General features: G+C 42.2%; 1 protein-coding gene across 5 annotated transcripts in view; it reads left to right on the forward strand.

Moving 5' to 3' along the window:
• The window catches only part of LOC140268284 (microtubule cross-linking factor 1), a 77,033-nt gene that overhangs the window by 28,417 nt on the left and 26,225 nt on the right, over positions 1-22,391 (forward strand). For 3 of the 5 annotated variants that reach the window (XM_072363052.1, XM_072363055.1, XM_072363056.1), the window contains exons 4-8: positions 11,203-11,262; positions 11,801-13,189; positions 18,219-18,365; positions 20,898-20,999; positions 22,167-22,391. In XM_072363052.1, the coding sequence (XP_072219153.1) occupies positions 11,203-11,262; positions 11,801-13,189; positions 18,219-18,365; positions 20,898-20,999; positions 22,167-22,391 (1,923 nt within the window). The remainder of the gene's footprint in view (positions 1-11,202; positions 11,263-11,800; positions 13,190-18,218; positions 18,366-20,897; positions 21,000-22,166) is intronic. The other 2 variants (XM_072363053.1, XM_072363054.1) reach the window with 2 other exon arrangements.

Here is a 22,391-nt window from a genome sequence, read left to right on the forward strand (position 1 = left end):
TTCTTTTATAATTCTTTATTAGCATTAAAGGTAAATTGAATGACAAAAAGAATCGATATTGGTCCAGAATTCCAGCCAGTGCATCTTTAATTAAAAGCAGCACCTTTCATATCACACAGTCGTTGAATAAGTTGTTTGAAACAGTTGATTTCTGCAGATTTAAGAGGACTTGAGTTCAGTTTAGAGGTGGAGAAAAATCTCTGAAGAGTCAGTAATGTCAAGAAGGAGGGGTGGTGGAGGGGCTTACAAGATGCTCACATCCGCTTGGGATGCCCTGACAGTGGAGTGCCCTCAGAGAGCGCTGCACCCAGTTTAGGTTCCCTGCTAGATTCATGCAGTAATATACAAACTGACGAACACATGCACCAGAACAGTCTGACAAAAGTACAAAAACAAGCCAAAACTCACAGATTCTAGGAGATCGATGGTGTCAGATAGATGAAAATCATCTGTGTGCCACACGTTATTGGATCTTTTTAATCCATTTAGCATTGATGGATATTAGGAAATATCGCCTTAACGTGCACCATATTCAGCTGGAAATTGAATTTCGATGGTTGCGTGGTGCATATTTGGCTGATGGAGCACATCCAGAGACGGTATATTTAGACTCCTGCAGGTGCAGCAAGCCAGAGATTGATTGTCTGTATAAAAATAACAGAGTTGTGTATATCCTGATGTGGCAGGAGCTCTGACAGAAAGCTCTTTTTTTGCATCTGAATGTGTCCTTGGACTGAAAAGAAATTAAATCAAGTGACAAAAGGAGGGCGTTTAACACTAAAATGCTTTCAGTCAAGAGTGCTGAATTAATTGATTTATTGAAACGGATTACAGTTCAGAATGAGCACTCATTCATCCAGATCTCACTAATATAATCTGGCTCTAAACATTTCAGAGCGACTTATCTCTGAGCTCTCTCGCCGGGTGAGACTTATTTATTCTGTTGTGTTGGAGTCTTAGCTTCCTCTGTCAGGGCTGAGAAGGGGTTTATCTGCATCCAGCGGCCGACGCAGCTCCTTTTGTGTTCGACTCCCCTGCCAGCCCCTCTGTCCCGCCCACTTTCCCTGGTCACATCACTCCTCCGGTTAAATCCCATTGCCAGAGCCAGACGCCGCTTTCTGCAGCATGCTACAGATTTTGAGCAATCTCATAAATAGGCCAAGCTGTTGAGCACAGATGCTGCTGGAAATACACTCGCTGGGCTCCTGTTCTTCCTCATCTTCCACCCCCAAAATGTTTCTTCCTCTCCACTGTGGGATGTAGTTGGTGATGTCACTGTGTGATGTCATCCGGCGCTCAACCCAAAAATGTTTCAGTGTCTTACACAAACAGACGTGTCAAAGTACATAGTATTCTACTTATTCCCCTTGTGAAAACACAAGTTTTTCCTGGCTTATGTTTGAATTTGAGTGTTTTTCCCTCAGCTCACCCACGTGTACTCACACTAGTCCCACACCTACAAACACACACCATAATGCCGGCCTTTGAGGCTCTACTAATGACTGTGGAGAGTGAATTAATTAATGCTAAGTACTTGTTGTCCAACTCACTGTCACACACATTATGATATTTCCTAATGTCACAGTCTAAATGCTTGACACACATTTGTGTATCTATATTTCTGAGGGCCTAACCTCAGCTCTCATACGCACAAAACCTTCACCTAATAAATTCCATCTACAGCCTTATGTTTACATCAGATTCAGCTCTTTTGTTGTTTTAAGCTTAAATCTGTTCTTAATTCTGATTTCAGTCTGAGACTCAGTGATACAGAGGAGTGCCGGCGGTGCTGGTCAGAGCACCTGTTAAGCCTGAGGTGAAAACCATCACTTTCGCCCCATAAAACCTAGTATTTACATGCAAGTAAGAAATCCCACAGTATAGGATACAACTGACTCACTGATGGAGCCAATGATTATTCATGATGAGGGATTTCAGAGGGAAGATGTAATGATATAATCAGACAAAGACAATAATGTTTAAGGTAACTGTAAATGCAAAACATCAGATTACTGATGACATTGAGCTTTTTTGAGCATTTGTTTAAAAAAAATAAAAACAAAAACATTTCTTTAGCATATTTAATCATATACAGAATGTTAACTGAGACTAAATCATTTGCAAGAAAGCTCTGATGTAAGCGTAGTTCCTGTGCCTTTTCATGAGTTTTAGAAAAGGAACTTTTTTGTTCCGAAAAACATTCGACAGTGACAAAAGGAAGAAATTTTAAATGCTTCTACAGATATTCTGTTTTAATATTAACTCCTCCTAAAAATGACAGAACAACCAAGTAAGTATTACAGTAATTAAAATACTTATTGTGGAGAAAATTAATTCCTCTGTTCGAAGAAAAGGCTTTTAATTCCTCTAGACTGCAAACTATTCTGTGTGACATGAAAATGGGACAAAGTTTAAACACACTCCGTAAAAATAAAAGAAACACCATATTGAGTAGAATTCAACAAGTCTACTAACAGCCTACTTTAATAGGTTATTTAGAGAAAAAACACAATATAATAGAACAGATCTAATCTGTTCTAAATGTTAACATTTAATCTATGTCTCTAGGCCTTAATGTTTATAAAAGCTTTCACTTTTGAACCAAATTTAGCTCAGGACCAATTATAATGTGTTTTATAAAAAAGACTCAGTTATGACCTCGTGATCCCTTGCCCGGATATGGGACACCGGGGCCTCCCCCCGGAGCCAGGCCCGGGGGTGGGGCCCGGCAGCGGGCGCCTGGTGGCCGGGTCTGTGCCCATGGGGCTCGGTCGGGCATAGCCCGAAATGATGACGTGGGTCCCCCTTCCGACGGGCTCACCACCCGTGGGAGGGGCCAAGGGGGTCGGGTGCGATGTGAGCTGGGTAGCAGCCGAAGGCAGAGGCCTTGGTGGTCTGATCCTCGGCTACTGAAGCTAGCTCTTGGGACGTGGAATGTCACCTCTCTGTTGGGGAAGGAGCCGGAGCTGGTGCGCAAGGCTGAGCGGTTCCAGCTAGATATAGTCGGGCTCACCTCGACGCACGGCTTGGGCTCTGGAACCAGTCCTCTTGAGAGGGGTTGGACTCTCTTCCACTCTGGAGTTGCCCGTGGTGAGAGGCGCAGAGCAGGTGTGGGCATACTTATTGCCCCCCGGCTGTGTGCCAGTACATTGGGGTTTACCCCAGTGAACGAGAGGGTAGCCTCCCTCCGCCTTCGGGTGGGGGGACGAGTCCTGACTGTTGTTTGTGCCTATGCGCCAAACAGCAGTTCAGAGTACCCACCCTTTTTGGAGTCTCTGGGGGAGGCACTGGAGAATGCTCCTACCGGAGACTCCCTCGTTCTGCTGGGGGACTTCAGCTGAGCCAGAAGGCGAAGCTCTCTACTTACTGGTTAATCTACGTTCCCATCCTCACCTTTGGTCACGAGTTGTGGGTAGTGACCGAAAGAACAAGATCGCGAATACAAGCGGCCGAAATGGGTTTCCTCCGCAGGGTGTCTGGGCTCTCCCTTAGAGATAGGGTGAGAAGCTCAGTCATCCGGGAGGGGCTCGGAGTAGAACCGCTGCTCCTCCGCATTGAGAGGAGTCAGATGAGGTGGCTCGGGCATCTGGTTAGGATGCCCCCTGGGCGCCTCCCTGGGGAGGTGTTCCGGGCACGTCCCACTGGGAGGAGACCCCGGGGAAGACCCAGGACACGCTGGAGAGACTATGTCTCTCGGCTGGCCTGGGAACGCCTCGGGGTCCCCCCGGAAGAGCTGGAGGAAGTGGCCGGGGACAGAGACGTCTGGGTTTCTCTGCTCAAGCTGCTGCCACCGCGACCCGACCCCCGGATAAGCGGCAGATGATGGATGGATGGATGGACTCAGTTATCTCCAGCCACCCTTTGTGGGGATTCATAACTAAATACCTCAAAGTGACGTTGAAGTGTTTGCTGCTACCGTCTTGACGTGGCTGATTCTTCATGGAACTGATGCCTCGAGACATTTTTAGGAATCTTTCAGAAACATTGAGGAATCCTGACAAAATGTTCATATTTGACGCCATAGAATGAGAACATTTCATTTGCAGAGCAGCGGTTTGTGTTTTTAAACTTACTTTCATGTCAGATTAATGTAACCACTGCTCCAAGTTTGCAGTGGCTTGCTTAGTCAATTGAGTTCTCACATTTGTGCAGATGGGATAGAGCAGTGTGTAACATTGCTTGGTCATAAAACAGGGAACTGACAGTTATATCATCTGTTTCGAGGCAGTTAATACAATATAAGTCGATACAATATGCTGAGATGGGTGCAGTTAAAGTCAACAACTGTTATGGCCTTTAGGATAAATGTGCCACCGCATTTTAATAGATCACAGTATACCTTGGTGTTTACATTTAAAAGCCTGCATTCCACATCCAGTCCTCAACCTTGTCCTTCCTCTAAGCATCACCTTAAAATGAAATCCAAAGCTTAATTCAACCCCAACTTTCAATCTGCCCTTAGGCTTAATCCCATCCCAAGTTTCAATTAATTTAACCCCCAGCCGTAATCCTCAACTCGAGTGAGAACTTTGAAAATGTTCTCAGGCGCTTAAGGGAAATAACTTTGAAGCTGCTGGTCCTCACAGGGATGTAACTCACCAGTGAGAGCACATATAGGAGATGTCCTTCGTGGGTTGGTGTGTCAGGCAAAAAAAAAAGCAGGAGACGATGTCGAGGACAGAAAGCAGAAATTGAGGATGTAACGTTGGGACGAGGGGGTTCAGGACGGACAAAAACGAAAAGGCTACAGCCAGTCAAGGCCCACCACGTCTGTTTCTTTTAGTCCCTGCAGAGCAACCACAGTGTAACTACAATCCCCTAATCCTGCAGGCTGGCAGAGGCAATGAGGAGTAAACCAGCTGCACCAGTCCTGCAGCCTCACCAGCCAGAGCTGCAACACACACTGCTGCTATCTCATGCAAGCACTTGTTCACTCATTCTTTTATGTTTATGGCAGACACTTTTATTCAAAGCCACACACTCATATTCCAGGTAGGCAGGTATTGCCTTGCCTAAGGACACTGACTGGAGGTAGTACATTTCATGCAGGATTTGAACCCAGGTCACCCACATGAAAGGTGGTAATCTTACCTCTACACTATCCAGTCCCATTTGGGGGTATGTTTGTGTGAGAGAGGAATGAAAAGATCTCACAGAAAATATGGAAATGTGGCAGAGCTGCTCAGGAAGTAAAAACTAACCTCACTGGCTGAGTGAAATTTCAGTGTGTGCAACAGGAGGGATGCTCAGCCGCTAGCAGTGTTGTGCATCTAGTGCTACAAATGATTATTTAATTGTCGATTAATCTATTTATTTTTAAATATTCGTATAAAGTAATGACAATAAACAAATGAACGCAACCAGTGTGGTTGTGTTTTGTTGTTAAAAATTCAAAATGAATCCATTTTCAATCACTAATAGCTTTTAAATATTCCACCAACTGCCATAGGGTTAGAAAGACCTCTGTGGCCTGCATCATATCTCAGCTTGACATCAGCAGCTAGAGGCCACAGCTGTAGCTGTTTATGTAACTCAATCAAACCTCAGATCAAACGGCCTCCAAACTATAGGTGAGCAATGAAAGCGGGGACTCTTTTAAGGGCAAAACTGTTTACACCTCACTATAACACACCATCGGTTATCGAGAGCCACCCCTTGATGCTGTGGTTGTGACCTCTTTGCATGTCTGTATCTCTTACTGGCCTGTTTTTGTGACCTCGCTTTATGAAAAGCTAATCTTATTGATGCTTTAGTGGTCTGCAATATAATCCCAGCTGCGCTACAAGATTAATTCAGCCTTCAAATTAAGGTTTTGGGTTTTTTTTTTTTAAGGTGCCAAAACAACCCTCTTGGCATTTAAGTTGTGGCATCAGTGCTAAAGCCAGAACTGTACTTTGTTGTGGACATGCATACTGACAACTGTGGGCTCCACGAATGAGTAGTTCTAATTTTATTAGTCTCTGGTTCAACATTTTAGTTATTTTTATCTGTCCTTGGGTAGTCTGTCCCATCGGGTTTCCATGCAACTGACAAATTAAATTTGAAGGAAAATTTTGTCATGTTCCTCCCTCAGAAAAAAATTTATCAGACTTGTCTTAATTAACTGACTTAAAGTGATTAAACTAGACTGAACTGTGTAATTGGCAGGTGGTAATATTGGTAATAGTGTATGTTATGAATAGAGAGGTGTGAGGGGAAAAAAGACCAAAACCAGCCATCTTAGCCACAAAGGACAGGTTTGGGGAAATATTTTAACTGCCGTGTATTGATTATGTAGATTGAATAGCTGAAACATTTAACAACTAGGCGATCAATCATGTAAGTCATATGTTGGCCACATCAGAACTGATCTACGCTTTTTACAAAAAGGGAAAAAAAACACGCATGAAAATCCTTTACAATGTATAAACACCACACAAGAGAAAGAGGAACAAAAAAACCTGAGAAACCTACAAACCTCACCAGCAACAGTCATAATACATTTCACCTCCAGCCAACTGCGATGTAAAAACATCACTTGTATCCTGGAGGGTTTTTTGTTTCTGAATTAATCTTGTTTTGCATTTAATTCCATGTCTGAGTATTAAAAGTGAGAGCAGATTTACAAACCATGGGGAAATTTTATAGAATTTTTGCATAGCTTTGCAAAAATACTGCCAGCGACTTCATAATGAAAGGAATTAAATAACAGGAAGGTGTCTTGCTTTGTTAACAGAAGCTCTGTATAAAAAAATGCTTAAAGAACTGACATCACATGAAAGATATCATTTTTTTTTTAGTTTGGCCACGGTGGCTCTTCTCATGCTGGCATTTTGGAGGTTCATCACTGATGACATTTTTGCTGTGTCAGCACTGAAAAAACCTGCCCTTTTGCGCATGAGCTAACACAAGTTCAAGTCAAGTATATCTTGCTGTCAGAGGAATGCATTGCCCCGGATATGTCTTCTCAGAAGTCGAGATGAAAGAAAAATGTGGTGTGGCTGGTCAGTTCAGTTGCTTTTATGGCTCCAAAATCTCTGTCGTTTCAGTGATTAATTGTACTAGAAAATGGCCAAAAAAAGTAATTCAACTAATTGTAATTATATAAAAATTTGAAAGTAGCTGAACTATCAGCAAGCGACTGCAGGATTAATTTATGCCATGTACAACATATTTAAGTTAAAAGTACAACATTTGCATGACTTGGTTTTCCTTGTAAACATATTTTAGCTTTAAAGGGTATACAGAACAGATGTATAATAGTTCATTTTGATTAATTGCAACTGGTATTTAAAGGTCTGTTCACATCACTGTATTTCCAGGTTTGATGCTCAAACAATTTGATTTGTTTCTTCACTTTTGACTCTCATATTGACTTACACATACAATAAACAGGGATCCCTGATTATGGCAGTCTGGGGCTCTAAGGAGCTTTGCACAAGATGCACTGTCTAATCCGCCGTCTCCCCGGAGAGATTAGCTCTGTCACCACGACTGGGAATTAAACCACAACTGGTGTTGAAGATGCTGACAGACTCGTGGCTGAAGCGGGACTGGGATGGATAGGGAGGCTAAAAAGCTTTCTAAGGCTAAAAAGACGAGCCGAGTGTCATCACTCTCAGACATTTTGCTGTGTATCTGAGATCTAAAGAATCAAATGTGACAAGGTAAATTTTAGGAAAAAATAGATAAGTTTACCTTCCTTTGAAGGGAAAAACCTGAAGATTTATGACGGAATGAGATCAAACAACTAATCGGAAACATCATGTCGATGATGTTCGGCGTGAAAAACACTGTGCAACATTGAGGCTGAAACATCAAAACAGACTATTAGAGACCTAATGTGACAGAAATTAGAAGCTAGTGCTCATGAAACCAACCTCAGAGGAGAGCGGTTTCTTTGCAGCAACAAAAAAGAAATCTGTCTTAATCTAAAGACATGGCGGGAAATGTAAGGTAAAATAAATCTAAGGCCACTGAACAGTGTTCAGTTCACATAGCATCCACAGAACAGGAGGATCACATCTCTTTCTCTGCCCACGGCTGTGTTTTGGTGCCGTTTCTAAGTGGGCGCTACCTTCCTGACGCCGAGCCAGCGAGTGAGTCACGGTCCGTTCCTTCTCTGGGTAAAACAGGTTGCCGCTCACACTTTCCATTTGTCTGGCCATGAGTGATTCACACTGACTTTTTAGGCTGGCAACAGAGAGTGTGCAGTGAAGAGTTACAGTGTACCAAGTAAGAATAGGAGTGAGGCAGAAAAAGCACAGTGTGAGCTTAAATAGTAGCAGCGGTAACACTGATGATTAATGTTCTGTTTACTGACTAATTGTTGGTCTTCACTGGGGAAATACTCAATTAAATTTAAATGACTTATTCTTTCTTTGATAGACCATTTGAGGCGAAACACAAACAGTTCATTCACACATATAAAACTAAAAAATTAAACTATAAAATTAATCTGAAAATACAGACTTTGATCATCTTGATATTTAGTGATTTAGGGCAGAAGCCACTCCATAGACGACCATCAGTGTCCTGCATCAAAAAGGTCAAACTTTAAATCACATCTGTTCTTGAGTATATGACAGGTGGACTTCTTTTTTGGCTCATGAGGGTTCCTCATTTCTTACTAAATGAACTGAGCTGAACTGAACTGAACTGAACTGAACTGAACTGAGCTGTTTTAGATCCACATTTGGGTTATTACTGGTCCAGGGACAGATGTCAGGATATTTTATGTGGTTCATAGATAGTGCTGTAGGCCACTTTTTGTGTGACATCTGTCTGAATTGTATCCAGTAACAGAAAATAGGTCATATTGTGCGTTTGGGTGTTTTGTCTTCCCCTCAGTGTGTTTGTGAAAGGTTTGATTTTACAAAGCTCAAAATCTAAACCAAAAGGATTTTATCTCTCCCAAAGAAGACACAGAGCCTGAACTGCCTGAAACACTTCCTTTGTAGTACAGACTTTTCCTCTTTAGCTTTATGGCCATCACCATTAAACATATTTAAGTAATGCCTGTCTAGTGGCAAAAAATGACGAGCTGTCTTTTACGTTTTTGACCAATCAGCTGAGCAGACGGTGCCTTTTGACAGCCACATGCATGGGCATGCAACAGGTCTAACGGGAGGTGGCGTTCTGAATAGATACCGAGCCTGCATGTGCAGTTGAGGCGCTCAGTCAATGCATTTATGAATATTTGAGTTACAAGCAGTCAGTCATAGTATTGGACCCATCAGACCCTTGCTGACTGGTGAGGATGGCAAAATTAATGTCACAAAGGCCTTACAGATGAGCAGATGCAAAAAAATTATTTGTTAACTGATCGCTGTTTGCAAAGGCATCACTCACACTCTCCCGCCTGGTCTGCGTGTGTTCACAGAGAAAAAGAACGCAACCAGCCACAGAGCAGGAAATTAGAGGAATAAAAAATGTATTTACAGCAGTTACATTTTAAAGCTCAAGTAAACTCATCTTTGAACATCCCACAGGAAGGTGATGCTTTAGCTGATATACGTAAAAGTTCCCATGCTGTGAGAAGCGATGGCACATTGGACTTTGCTCCAATAGTCATATGGAATTTCTGTCAGTGAGCGTCTCCACACACGCTACCCAGAGGCTGCAGCCCCAAAATGTCGCTCCCATTACGGGACACGACCCCAGTATGGGAAATACATCACTTGAAGCCTGGCGAGATGGATTATCTGATGAACTTGCAAACTACAAAGGATTCAAGCTGCTTTATAGAGGGTGGGATTGAGACATCCTCATGCTTTGCAAAAGCTTAGGAAAACATCTTCCAGTTTGTTCTCATCCTTTTGACTAAGAGAAGGAAACCAGTACAATAATTTCTATTAAGAAAAGGCATAAAACCATCATGAATTTAAATGATTGTCCTCATTATCAGTTTAATTAAAACATTTTTAATTGCTTGAACCGTTTAAGTAATTTATAAATCTAAATGCAAACATTTGCAGGTTTCGTCCCCTAAAACAAGAGGATTTGCTCAATTTTCTGTTTAATAAGTGTGAAAGGTTCATATCTGCATGTTGTTTTGGTTCGATAAAAATATATTTTTTTACAAGCAGTTTATTTTTTAAACTGCAGCCCTGATAAAATGATTAGTTATCACTCTCAACAGGAGTAATACCCTGAGATCAGAAATATTAATAACATGTTATGCTTCCTGAAAAGAAGCCCCGCTGATCATCAAAACCTTTAAATAGCTCTGTCAGGCCAGCGATCCGTCTCTGGAAACAGCTCTGCAGTTTCCCTTTATAGAGGGGGATTTCTTCCTTCCTCTTTTCCTCTCTGCCTTCCTTCCCTCAGTGCTCGTCTATCTCCTGCCTGTCATATGGAGCTGTAGCTGATGTAAGACAGAGCTGATAAAAATGAATGATTTTATTAGTCGTAAGACTAAGCCGGCGTGCAGAAGGCCCAATTTTATCCGGGCTTTGCGTGCCTTGTCTGCTCCACTGTTGGCTGCAGGACAGACTGGATAGGCAGATGCTTTCCCCTCAGAGTGTTGCAGAAGCTCCATGTGCCAGTGAATCTGAGCCGGGATAAGACGTGTCTCACACTGCAGCTCTGAATGGGACCATAAGCACCCTGGTGCATCATACAGCAGAAGACACAGCCGAACAGCCTCATCATTGGTTTTTCAGCTGAATAAGGAGCTGAATTGTCTCTGGGATGATTTACGTTACAAGACATCAAATAAAACCACACTCAGTGTCCACTGAATCCTGGCAGGATTGGCATGGTAAACAGATGTTAGGCTGTTACCGTGACTGTGAATGAATCTGGCAGAAATCATGTCATATGATCTGCGCTCTGAATTAGAGTAAACACTTTACTATTAGACTTAGCCTTGACCTGATGATGTTACGTAAGACATCCACACAGATTGATGCTCCTTTGGCTTGTTTCTGCGTCTGTTTCACATTAGGGAGTTGGCACACATGATGGCAAACACATTCGTTCCACTGCATTGGTGTTATATCATAACTGCGACCGTCTATAAGAATCGGGATGCAAAGGGACATATGGAAAGATCAATAGCAGCTCAAAACTGCAGAGATCATCATTACTAATGCTCTTTTATTGCTCTCATTAGTTGCTGAGATGTGTGTCTTTTTAATTTTAGTAATGATTTTAGGAAGAACATTGTACAAAGTTTGTTTTACATTCTTCATCCTTACATCCTTGTTTTGTCTTTCACAGACTGCACTGAGGCGACGAGGAAGCAGGGAAGCTTTTAAAGACAAGAAATCCACAAGTCAGGTAAATAACTCGGTATGATAGAATACAATAGGCACTAAAAGATATAATATATGTCAGTTTATATTATTATTGTCAATAAGTCACATTAAAAGGGCTCGTGACTTCTCCCAGTAAAAAAAAAAGGATTCGCTGTAGAGTTTTAAGACTTTGTGAGGTTAAAAGAAGCTTTTTTCAAAGACTGCTTTACATCAACCGGTCTGGTTTGATGAAGCGGCCTAAAAGTCACAAGTTTGTCTTAAAATGATTAAAAGCTCTTCATTTGATTTATTACACTTGAGACAGGCTGCTCTGTATTTGCCTTTGTGCGTCCTACATACACCCTTCCTAAAAGATGAACTGCTTTCGTGCTGTTTGAAACACTTTTTAAAGATTACGACAAAATATTTAGTTTTTCTAAGTTAAACTATCTCTTACATTCGTAGTTTGTTCTTACTGTGAAGAAATGGGACTGCAGCTCACAGCCACAACCAAGGGTTATTGAAAATATAAACTATCAGCACCTTTAATTTAGTTGTTTTCATTGCCATCACCCTTGTAGGAGGACAGTGCAGACCTCAGGTGCCAGCTCCAGTTTTCCAAAGAGGAGTCCGGCCTGATGAGGAAGAAGATGGCGAAACTCGGTCGAGAGAAGGACGAACTTGAGCAGGAGCTGCAGAAGTATAAATCTGTTTATGGGGACGTCGACAGCCCCCTTCCTCTTGCGGAGTGCTCTGGCGGTGGCCCTCATACTACACGAGAAGCCGAACTACGATTGCGTCTCAAGCTGGTGGAGGAGGAAGCCAACATTCTGGGAAGAAAGATTGTGGAGCTGGAAGTGGAGAACCGCAGTTTACGGGCAGAAAATGAAGATATTCGCAGTCAGTATGAAAGAGATTGCTTTGGCCGGGAGCCTTTCTCCAGCATGCCCTCGTCGCCTTATGGTGGTGATCCGCTGGAGTCGGCCAGTGAGCTGCGTCGCCATCTCCAGTTTGTCGAGGAAGAGGCTGAGTTGTTGCGCCGCTCCATCTCTGAGATTGAGGACCACAACAGACAGCTGACATCTGAACTCAATCGCTTCAAGTTTGGCCCCAGCAGCAGTTCAGGGCCTGTTGGTGAGGAGGGCAGCGAGGGGGGGTTGTTTAAACCTGGGAATGGGGGGAGCGGAAATGGCTCCAGCAGCAGTATGATGATGGAGGAGCTTAAATCGGCCAGGATGCAGATAAACGAGCTGAGTGGAAAGGTGATGAAGCTGCAGTACGAGAACCGTGTCCTCATGTCCAACGTCCAGCGCTGTGACCTGGCTGCACACCTCGGCCTGCGTACCAGCAGCCCTCGAGACAGCGATGCAGACAGTGATGCGGGCCGGCGGGAAGCCACTGAAGATGAGGAAGCAGGGCGGCTTCATCTCCTTCAGCCCAAGAGGGAGGGCCCCATTGGAGGAGAGAGCGACTCTGAAGACCTGTTTGAGAAAACAGCAACCACCTCAGGGCTAGGAAGCATCAAACCCTCAGACGGCAGCGAGCTCAGTGCCACTGAACTAGCCAATCGCAGGAGGGAAGAGCGGGAGTCATTCGCTAATGTGAAACGGGAGGCTGACAGGCTCGGCAAGACGGTGGACCGTCTGATCACGGACACTGACAGTCTGATCTTTGAGGGGCGGCTGCTGGTGACGACAGGGGAGAGCCTCGAAGGCGGGACGGTGTCTGGATCCAAACCAGACACTCAAGTCCTGGACTCCATCAACACTCGCATGAAGGCTTTCCGCACTGAATTACACATCTTAATGGAGAAACTGGACCACGTAGGGGAGGGGCTTAGAGAAAGGACAGACGATCTGTCACCTATGCCGAACCTGACAGAGTCCAGCAGCTTCCTGTCCACAGTCACTTCCATGTCCCGCGACTCTCCCATTGGCACCTTTGGAAGAGACCTCTCAACAGACTTCCAGGTGAGCTTAAGTCATTTTCTTGTTGTTGTTTGTTCTTTTAAAAACAGTTAGCCTTGATGGGAAAACAGTCGACACTTAAAATTTACTGACAACCACTGCAATAATTAGCCAAAAACTTTAAAAACTTCTCGCCTGCTTGTCCAAACAATCATGACATGCAATATTGTAGCAGAAAGAATGAAATTGTCTCCAACTTTAAGTAAACATCAGCAGAATCCAGATACGCAGCTAACCATTAAAAAACCCAGCAGTGTATTTGTAAATGTGAGAATCCATTTAGGTTTGAAATAAATGAGTGTTTAGTCATTAGTGGACCATTTAAGGCCAAAATAAACTTAGTTGAAGCTCAAGTCAGTAGTGTGTGCAAAAACATCAGCTCTAATTAAAGACAGTGGCAATTCCAGTAATTCCAGTGATTCCCTGTCGATAGGAATCTCATTAAGTTGAAGGCAAATGTGGCCCAAAGGATGGGTTCGGATTTTCTCAAGTCTGTCTTCTCCCTGTACGTTGAGAGAGTTGCAGTGATTCAACTCTGCAGCAAGAAATGAAGGGGAAAATTAAAGGAAAAAGAGTATACTCCATTACTACCAATACTCCCAGTTTTCAGTGTTAATGTCTACTCATGTCTGAGAAATGATAAGTATCAGTATAGAATTAATTCCCCACTTTTTGCAAGGCACCAAGGAGAAGTCGTCACAGAGCTGAATTGATTGTCTGTGAAGGAACCATTGTCAGCAGCATTATTAACGTCCAACAGTGGGGGGTGGCACTTAACCGATTGGACACTTCTTTAAATTCAAAGCTAACATTCAACCTGATCTCACAGCAAAATATGTAATAGCTTGGCTAGCCCATAGAGCAAAATGTAGCAGTTTTGTAATAAAGGCAATACACTTAAGACGGATAATTTGGTCACAAATTAATTATTATTAGCAAATTCTTACCAAGATGAAAAGGAGGAGTGGTTTGGAAGCATTAGGACTTGTTTACGGTAGCATGTGGGTATGATTTGGGTCAATCTCACGTCGCGCTGTGTGATAGAACCTAGGTATTCAACCGGTGCAAACAGAATTACGAGAAGTCCTCCGAAAGTCTAAAAGCATGTAGCCTTCTGAAATTATGCTACATATAAGGCAAATACGTATGGTTAAGATTACAATGTATATTCTATCTATGGTTTAGGTGCTGCAAAATACATGGTTTTAGTTAGATTTAATATACACCACATGGTTAGGTTTAGGTGCTGCAAAATACATGGTTTTAGTTAGATTTAATATACACCACATGATTAGGTTTAGGTGCTGCTAAATACATGGTTTTAGTTAGATTTAATATACACCACATTGTTAGGTTTAGGTGTTGCAAAATACATGGTTAGAGTAAGACTTAATATATGTATACTATCGCCAACTTTAATTTTGTTATTTTCATTTGTTATCACTCTTGTAGGAGGACAGCGAAGACCTCAGGTGCCAGGTACAAAATATGTGGTTAGGGTTAGAAAAGTATAAATAATGGTTAACAATCTTACTATTTATGGGTTGCACTTTCTGTCCTTTTACAGTGGGTTAGGGATACGTTACCATCTCATTATGTGGAATTTTGGATTTTGGATTATGACACACTAATATGAGGCTCCAATATTCTGAGACAGCAAAACTGAACAACTGTCTTCCAAAAAAGATTTTTCATAAAGCAGAGAAGTGTATTTTTCCTGGGCAAAATGATCAACTTGCTGTAATGTAATTAACTCGGACGAGGCATAGCAAATAAGGTGAATTTTTGGATTATTTCTTTCTTGGGGTTGCCAAGTTTGAAAGGGGTTAAACATCAGTTTAACTCCAATTATGTGTGTCAACAACTTTCCCCACTGATTAAGTGCTTGTTGTGGACAATCTTTAGAAGTGATGCTTCTTTCTGACTGTGATGTTTACTATTCATCAAGATGTAGACTTTACCAACTGGTCAGCCTGTGGTAAGGAAAGAAAGCAGGGCCTGGGCCATCATGAAACAAGTTTAATTGACTTGAAAGATCCGAACCCCAATCCTCAAGCAGAGGTGGATATTTTGAAAAACTTGATACCCCCACCCCCCACAACAGTAGCGCCAGCACAGGATGACATGCAGTATCACGTCCTTGCATAATAAGCCACCCAGCTCTACCGCACTGGCAACTCTGACACCTCTCCCCAGACCCACCGCCACCACCATCGCTTTTTATACTGCTGCCACCTTCACATCTGCATCTCCATGCACATCTCATAGCCAGCAACCCTGCCCGCCTGCTCCCCTGCACTCTCTGTCTGCAGCTGCCCTGCTTCCACTCAGCCGGGGCTGGAGGGGTGGGGGGTGCTTGGTGTGAATGGAGTAAGTACTGAAGGATTTATTGCAGCTTCTTCCATTTGGCTTGACTTTCTTGACGCTGTGAGTTGTTTTGCTACAATGTCTTTTCTATGACACGTAAAGGGTGTGGCTGTTATGTTTCCACAGCATGTCATCACACACACACACACACACACACACACAGATGCACGTGGGATTCGTTACTCCATGGCGTTTCCAGGGAGACAAACCAAAGAAATGTGAGCACTGATTAGAATAAGCTGTGTTCAACAAAAGGAGCCTGACACAGTTGCATGGTGCTGTGCCATTTGCCTGTGGAAGAACCCTGCTGGCTGGCATCTTGCTTTTTTTTTTTGTCTTGTATTACAACAGCTTAGTGGAAGTCACCAATCAAATTACAGTGTTTTCTTTCAAAGCAGGTCCATTATGTCTGTGCTGCATGATCAGGCGGACAGCTCGTGTGTCTTTTCTAATCAACCAGACTACCGTACAGAATAAAACAAACATCTCTTCAAACATTTCTCTCCTGAAGAACTGAGACTGCTTTGTAGCGATTAGAGACTGAAGCTGCCTCCATACTCACGCTGTCCAATGACTTGTTTCTGCTTTGCTCCTCTGCCTGTAGGACTCACTGGTTAGTCTGGGTGAAGCTGGGTGGTTTAGGCACAGCTGACTGCTGCACTAACAGCTCACACAATATAGCCTTCAAGAACTGTTCAAGAATATCTGAAGAGAATCTCATGGTTTGAAATGTTATACGCAACAGAGCAAAGAAACAAGTGTTCAGAATTTCCCCCACGGGGGATGAACAAAGTATTTTCTATTCTATTCTATCTAAATATAATCATTGCAGCAGCAAAAAGTATTACAGACAGTGAATTTATACATATTGAAGATAGAATTGAGGTACTCACAAAAGTGCATTTACAATTCTTTCTTTTACTAGAAATTATTCACTAAAGATTCATCATGAATATCGTTGCAGCATCTCGCATTTTTGACTGAACATTTTGCATTAATATGAAACAGAAGCGTGCTTAAAGAGATAATAAAGAGAGACCTTGCTAATTAAGAAGAAAAGTGATTTAGCTATGCACTAAAATTCAGCATGTTCTTCCACTTATTTGCTCCAGTTCAAATGTCAAATTAAAGCTTGTAATTAGATCCTTTTTAAGTTGAGATTACATTATCTCTGTTTTATCTTCATATGAGCATGCTAACATTTTCTTTAAAAGTTGTCTTAAGATTATTAGTAACAACTCAGCATCTTCTCACTATGAGAAACTGCACTTTGAATAACAGTATTTTTTAGAGCTCTAATATTTTCACAGAACTGGAGATGTTTTCTCACAATTAAGCTTGCTTTATCTTTATTGTTACTGTATCTCAGAGAGTTTTGCTGTATCCAGTTACCATATTTTTTGTATTAACTACATTTATACTTTTCATTTACAAACATTATAAACCTGCAATTATGTTGAAAGCACAGCAGTTCAATTCCATGTTCAAGTTTTTGACATCTCACAATAATTACAAGGTACTGGCATTGGTTACAGCTTTAGATTCATAATAATACCTTGATTTCTCATAAATTCATCGAAGACTTATTTTTTTACATTACTGAATATCATAGAGACGAAACTCTCTTATGTTTATATGACATGACGCTGTAAAGCACCAAAAAAAGGTAACTTTTTACACACATGTTCTCTTTAAACCTGCAAACGATCTGCTAATATTCAGAAATCCAGATCATGCTGAGATAAAACTGCCTCACACACAAGTTATTAGTACAATGTCAGTCCTAATTACATAATCTTGGAATTATATGCATGAAAAACACAAAAAAATTTGCCTTTGGTGAACGCTTATCATCTTTGTCAGATAACTTGGTTTCCACATAGAGGCAGCTAGCATATTGATGCCTCAAAGCTCAACTAAAAGCCTCTAAAGCATCCGGTTTATTTCTATGTTGTCTTTCATTTTGAATTATCTGAAAACAATCTGCATCACACAGGCTCAAGATGCAACTGTCCTTAGTGTACTGCTTGAACAACACACACATCTGTGCACGGGCATGTGTTGAGAACCTTTAGCGTGCTAGCTCTCGCTCTGCAGTTTGGTGTGGTATCTCTCAGTTGTTGGTTTGGACTCATGTATCCCTCATTGCATGCGCTTCATAACAAGTGTTTTGCATTCTTTTTCCCCCTGGTTCCCTCTCTTTGTTCCTCTTTGTGTTCCCGCCAGATGTTTCAGCCCATGATTTTGTTCATCCTCATTCTCGTTCTCTTCTCATCTCTCTCATACGCCGTCATCTTTAAGTTGGTCTTTCTCTTTGCGCTTTTCTTCGTACTCTAGTCTGTTTGTTCGTCTCCACACTGTAGTCTATTGGTTGATTTTCCCCTCCTCTGCTTATATTCTTTACCCATTTTCTGTTTTTTTTGTTTGTTTTTCCCCTTCCGCATTCTTTTCTCGTCCCCTCACCCGATTTGTTGTCTTATGTCTTTTTTGTCAACGATCCACTTCACACATGTCCCTCCCCCTCCCTTCCCACCTCCCCCCTCCCCACCCCCCAACACCTCCATGCCACCACCTTCACCTGTTTTCCCCTCCCCCTCCACTCCCTCACACCCTCCTCCAACCACCCCCTTTCCCTTCCCTTCCCTTCCCTCCCCACGTCACTCAGTCCGTTCAGAGGGATGAGCTGGAGTGGCGTCTAGGACAGGAGCGAGGCGTGGAACCCCAGAGCCAGAGCCAGGGTGGGGGCCAAGCCCAGAGCAGGGGAGCCACGGGACTCACTAGGTACCACAGGCCCCTGGCTTTAAGAATAGAGGTCAGTGCCTCCTCCCTCCTCCACCTCCCTTCCACCAGGGGTATGGGCCTTCTGCCAAGTCTAAAGCATGATTCCGGACATATTTTGAGATGGACGCTGTTTTCTTTTAGCTGCTCCCTCGCCAGCTGATTCAGAAGGAAATGTTGTTTCAGAGGAGAGCAACGTAGCTTTGACCTCTTAGGGTGAACAGCTCCAAAACTAACCAAAGTTCTTCTCAGCATATTGATCAAAATATATCAATACAGCTGGGTGCACCAATCAAACATTTTCTCTTCTGATATAAACCCAAACCTCAGTCAGGGTATCTGCAAATTATGTCCTTTTTACAGGTGTGAAATACTTATACCTAACAGATGGTGTGTACAAACATTACTGGAAGTGCACGCTTCCAGGGGGCAAAAACGGAGTTCCCAGTCAACCAACCAGAAAACTCAATTTCATATATCAGAGTTTCATATAGGCTTGTTAAAAATTTAATAAGACGATATTTCTGAATGATCTTGCTTGGTTGTTGACGTTGGTTGTGTATCTCTGCTCTCTCTAATTAACAATATGAGCAGCGGTGATCAAGGTAATGTTACTGGGCTCAATAAGAAAAAACCTTTACGACAAGGCTGCTTTACAACAGACTACAAGCATTAACAGTTACAGTTACAGGTCAAATCTAAAGAGTTTGATTTGGCAGATAATTTACAAGTATTTAATTTAGAAATAAACTCATATCGTCAAATATGTTGGCTCCACATGAAGACTTCAGCCAAAACATGTGAGGAGTTTCTGGGGAAAATGCACTTCAAATTAGCTTGGCTGATATTTGAGTTCCACATTATCAATTCTGCTCTTATCAGAAGGCCACTCAGTCCAGCATGTGTAGTGACACCCCAGCCACGGTCACGTTACAATGAACACAATTTCACTCCATTCACTCACTCTGCTTTCACACTGAAATCCACTCCCACAGCTACTGAAGTTTGCTTGATTTTGACATGCTCCAATTTATTTTGTGCGACTTACACCCCTGGGCGGTTGTAGATTGATTTAATGATCTGAGGAGACAAGGAGAGGATATTACGCTTGCTTAAGAGGAGCGGTAACATTTTGTTTAGCGGTCGGTCGCATGTTTTGTTCCATATGAAGAAATTAGCCTGCCGGTGGACAGTTTATTGACCTCTAAAACAGCATGAAGCAGCAGCTGTGTACAGATACAGCACAGTATATTGACATGATGTGAGGATTTTGGTGGTCATTCAGTGCATCAGAGCTGAGTCTGCATACCTGAAGTTATACCCTCTGGCACTGGTTCATCACCACCAGCTACACTTTCATAACTTGACTCAGCAGATTTGGCACATGAAAAAGTGTAACCTGCACACAGAAGTGTCACAGAGTATTTTGCACATTCGCACACTGCAATCAAAAAGGCACACGTCTCAGATATATTAAATCCTTCGGTGTGCATTGTGAGTCGTAATCGCTGCCTCATGCTTGTGCTTGTGGAGATTCTGCCGACTGTTATGTAATGCAGAGCACTCTGGCAGTGGTGATGTGACATATAACTACAACAGTCAGTTATAGTATGTTCGTGCGGGTTTCTTTTTGTCCCCGTGCTTTCTGCTGCAGCATAATCTGTGAGGTAAAATGAATGAAAGAGAAAACAGCTTGGATATGGCAGGATTAGCACTGCACTGTCAGCATGTGAGATTTGCATTTGACATTGGACTGACAGGGAGGCGATCCAGGATCAGCACGCTTTGATCAGCTCAAGTTACTGTTGGTGGGTTCGGTAGCGTCCCGGCAACTCGCATTTAAAAACAGCTGGAGTTTCTAAGATGTTGCACATATTAGAAAATGAGAAGGAGAGGCAGAGATATTCTTGTACTTGACTTTAAGGGTGAAGATGAATCATCACATTCAAAACCATTCACATAAGCATCCCATTTCCCTATAAGCATTATCTCGAGTAGTTGAGCAAACTCCACCAGTTTCTCTTCCAGCTGCTGTATTTGGCTCACGAGACTGATTTAGAACAATTTTTAGGTGCATTTTGGGAGATGATTACATGTAAGTGATGTTCACAGTGATTTAATTTGGTGATAAATTACCTATTTGTTTGGTCAGATTCCTGCAGCTCCAGCTCTGTCTCTGTCTTAATATGCTGCTTTTATAATACGACATTTTGTTACTCGGGCCTTTATTAACTGTTCTGTTAAACCAAAAGTCTTTTTTTTTCGCAATTTAGAAAAAGTAGCTGAGTAGTTTCTATTGAATCCTGTAGTTTGGCCATAAAGCTGTGATGTTACCGAATAAAGATGCAGGTAACTCGCTCAGAAATTGGCAGCATTGAATTGTTATAAATAAGTCTCAACTTGTGTGAAACTAAGAATTAATTTGAGAATTTTCAGGTCTTCACAGCTATTCTTATTTGTAATCCCAGCTATAACTTTAAATGTAGCAAAATATCAGTTTGTGTTAACTTACTGAATGAGCTGGTTAAATGTAAAATAAATGTTTGTTATGCTGTTGCGGGTTCAGCTGCGGGACACGCCTGCTTCTGACATCCAGTTTCGTCTGGATCACGAACGAAGGATGAGAGCAACAACGGAGGATCGGGAGGCTGCTGGTACTCTGCCTCAGGTACAGAATCGCACGGTTTTACAGGGAAGTTGCAGCTTTAATGCTCATGTTTGTGCTCAGCTTTAGACTGAGGCTGACATGAGTCTCTTTCCAGTGTCGTGCAAAAGTCAGCCTCACTTCACCCAATTACACAGGATTTTTCAAAGTTGCTATAATCAAAGTTAGAAAAAGAAAGAAAGAATAAGTTGAGTTTGTGTTTGAAATGCAAGCTAGGCTCCACCCAGTTTTAGGGGAGGCTCAGTGAATGGATGTCAGGAAATATTACATCAGATGCTGAATTGGTTACCAAAAGGAGATCACATAGAAGAGCCCAAATGTGTCAGATTTCTTTCAAAAGACAGCTCATAGATGCTATATTTTTTTAAATAAAATGTACCGCTCTTCAAAAAAGAGACTCAAAACAACCAAAAACAGTGCAAACAACCAAGAGTTAACAAACACAACAATCAAGAAAATACTCAAAATAACCCTGCTGACATGTAAAACAGTCGCTAAGACACTGTAAGCAACTACGAAGAGATTCAAAATAACCAAGAAAATCTAAACTTGCAAAGAGACTTAAAACAACACGTGGACAGACGAAAAGCCCGCATAGAGACAAAAAAAAAGACCAGAAAGACACTCAAAACAACAACAAAGGCAGACAAAAAAAACACTAAGTGATTCACAATGACTGCTTCTCATGAGTTCGAAACAAATAAATTGGCCTTTGGACCTTTTTTTTTACGAGCTGAGTATTAACAAAATGTCTCAGGAAATGCAACTTATAAAAACACACACACAAGTTTTACAAGTACATAGATTTGTTTTTGTTGAAATGTCAAATTTAAAGTTGTTTTTTTTGTCTGTGTTTTGTCCAGTGTTGCATTTTGCACTTCAGGGCCACCGTAGCTGTCAAAAAGAAAATCTCAACAATAGCTTTATTAAATCCTAAAAGACATTTTCTAACATTTTTTAGACCAACAAATTACCCCAAATATGCTTTTCTTTTCATTTATGAAAAATAAAAACCAATACTCACAAAAAAATGAGGGAAAATATCTGAAAATGAGGAATGAATGTCTCTGCACAACACTCGTGAGTTAAGTCACTAAACAAGTATGTCAATGTGATCATTTTGAATTAGATTAGTCGTTTGCTGATGGCGTAAATCACCTTTTACCGTAGCAGGAGGATGATCGTTTGCGTCTGGAGGTGCAGCGGGAAGGTTTGGAGCTTCAGGGTCTTCAGAGTCACGAGGTGCCCTGGGCTCAGGAGAGAGCCATGCTGCAACAAGAGGTCCGCCTCTTCAGACGCAACACCATCATCTTCTACATGAAGCTCAGGTGGATCCTTACGCACTGGAGACTGGGCCGCAAGGACGACTCAGGAGACAAGACGGCGCACCCAGAG

This window comes from Leuresthes tenuis, unplaced genomic scaffold (assembly GCF_036924035.1).
Source record: "Leuresthes tenuis unplaced genomic scaffold, fLeuTen1.0.hap1 SCAF_14, whole genome shotgun sequence".
NCBI lineage: Eukaryota > Metazoa > Chordata > Actinopteri > Atheriniformes > Atherinopsidae > Leuresthes > Leuresthes tenuis.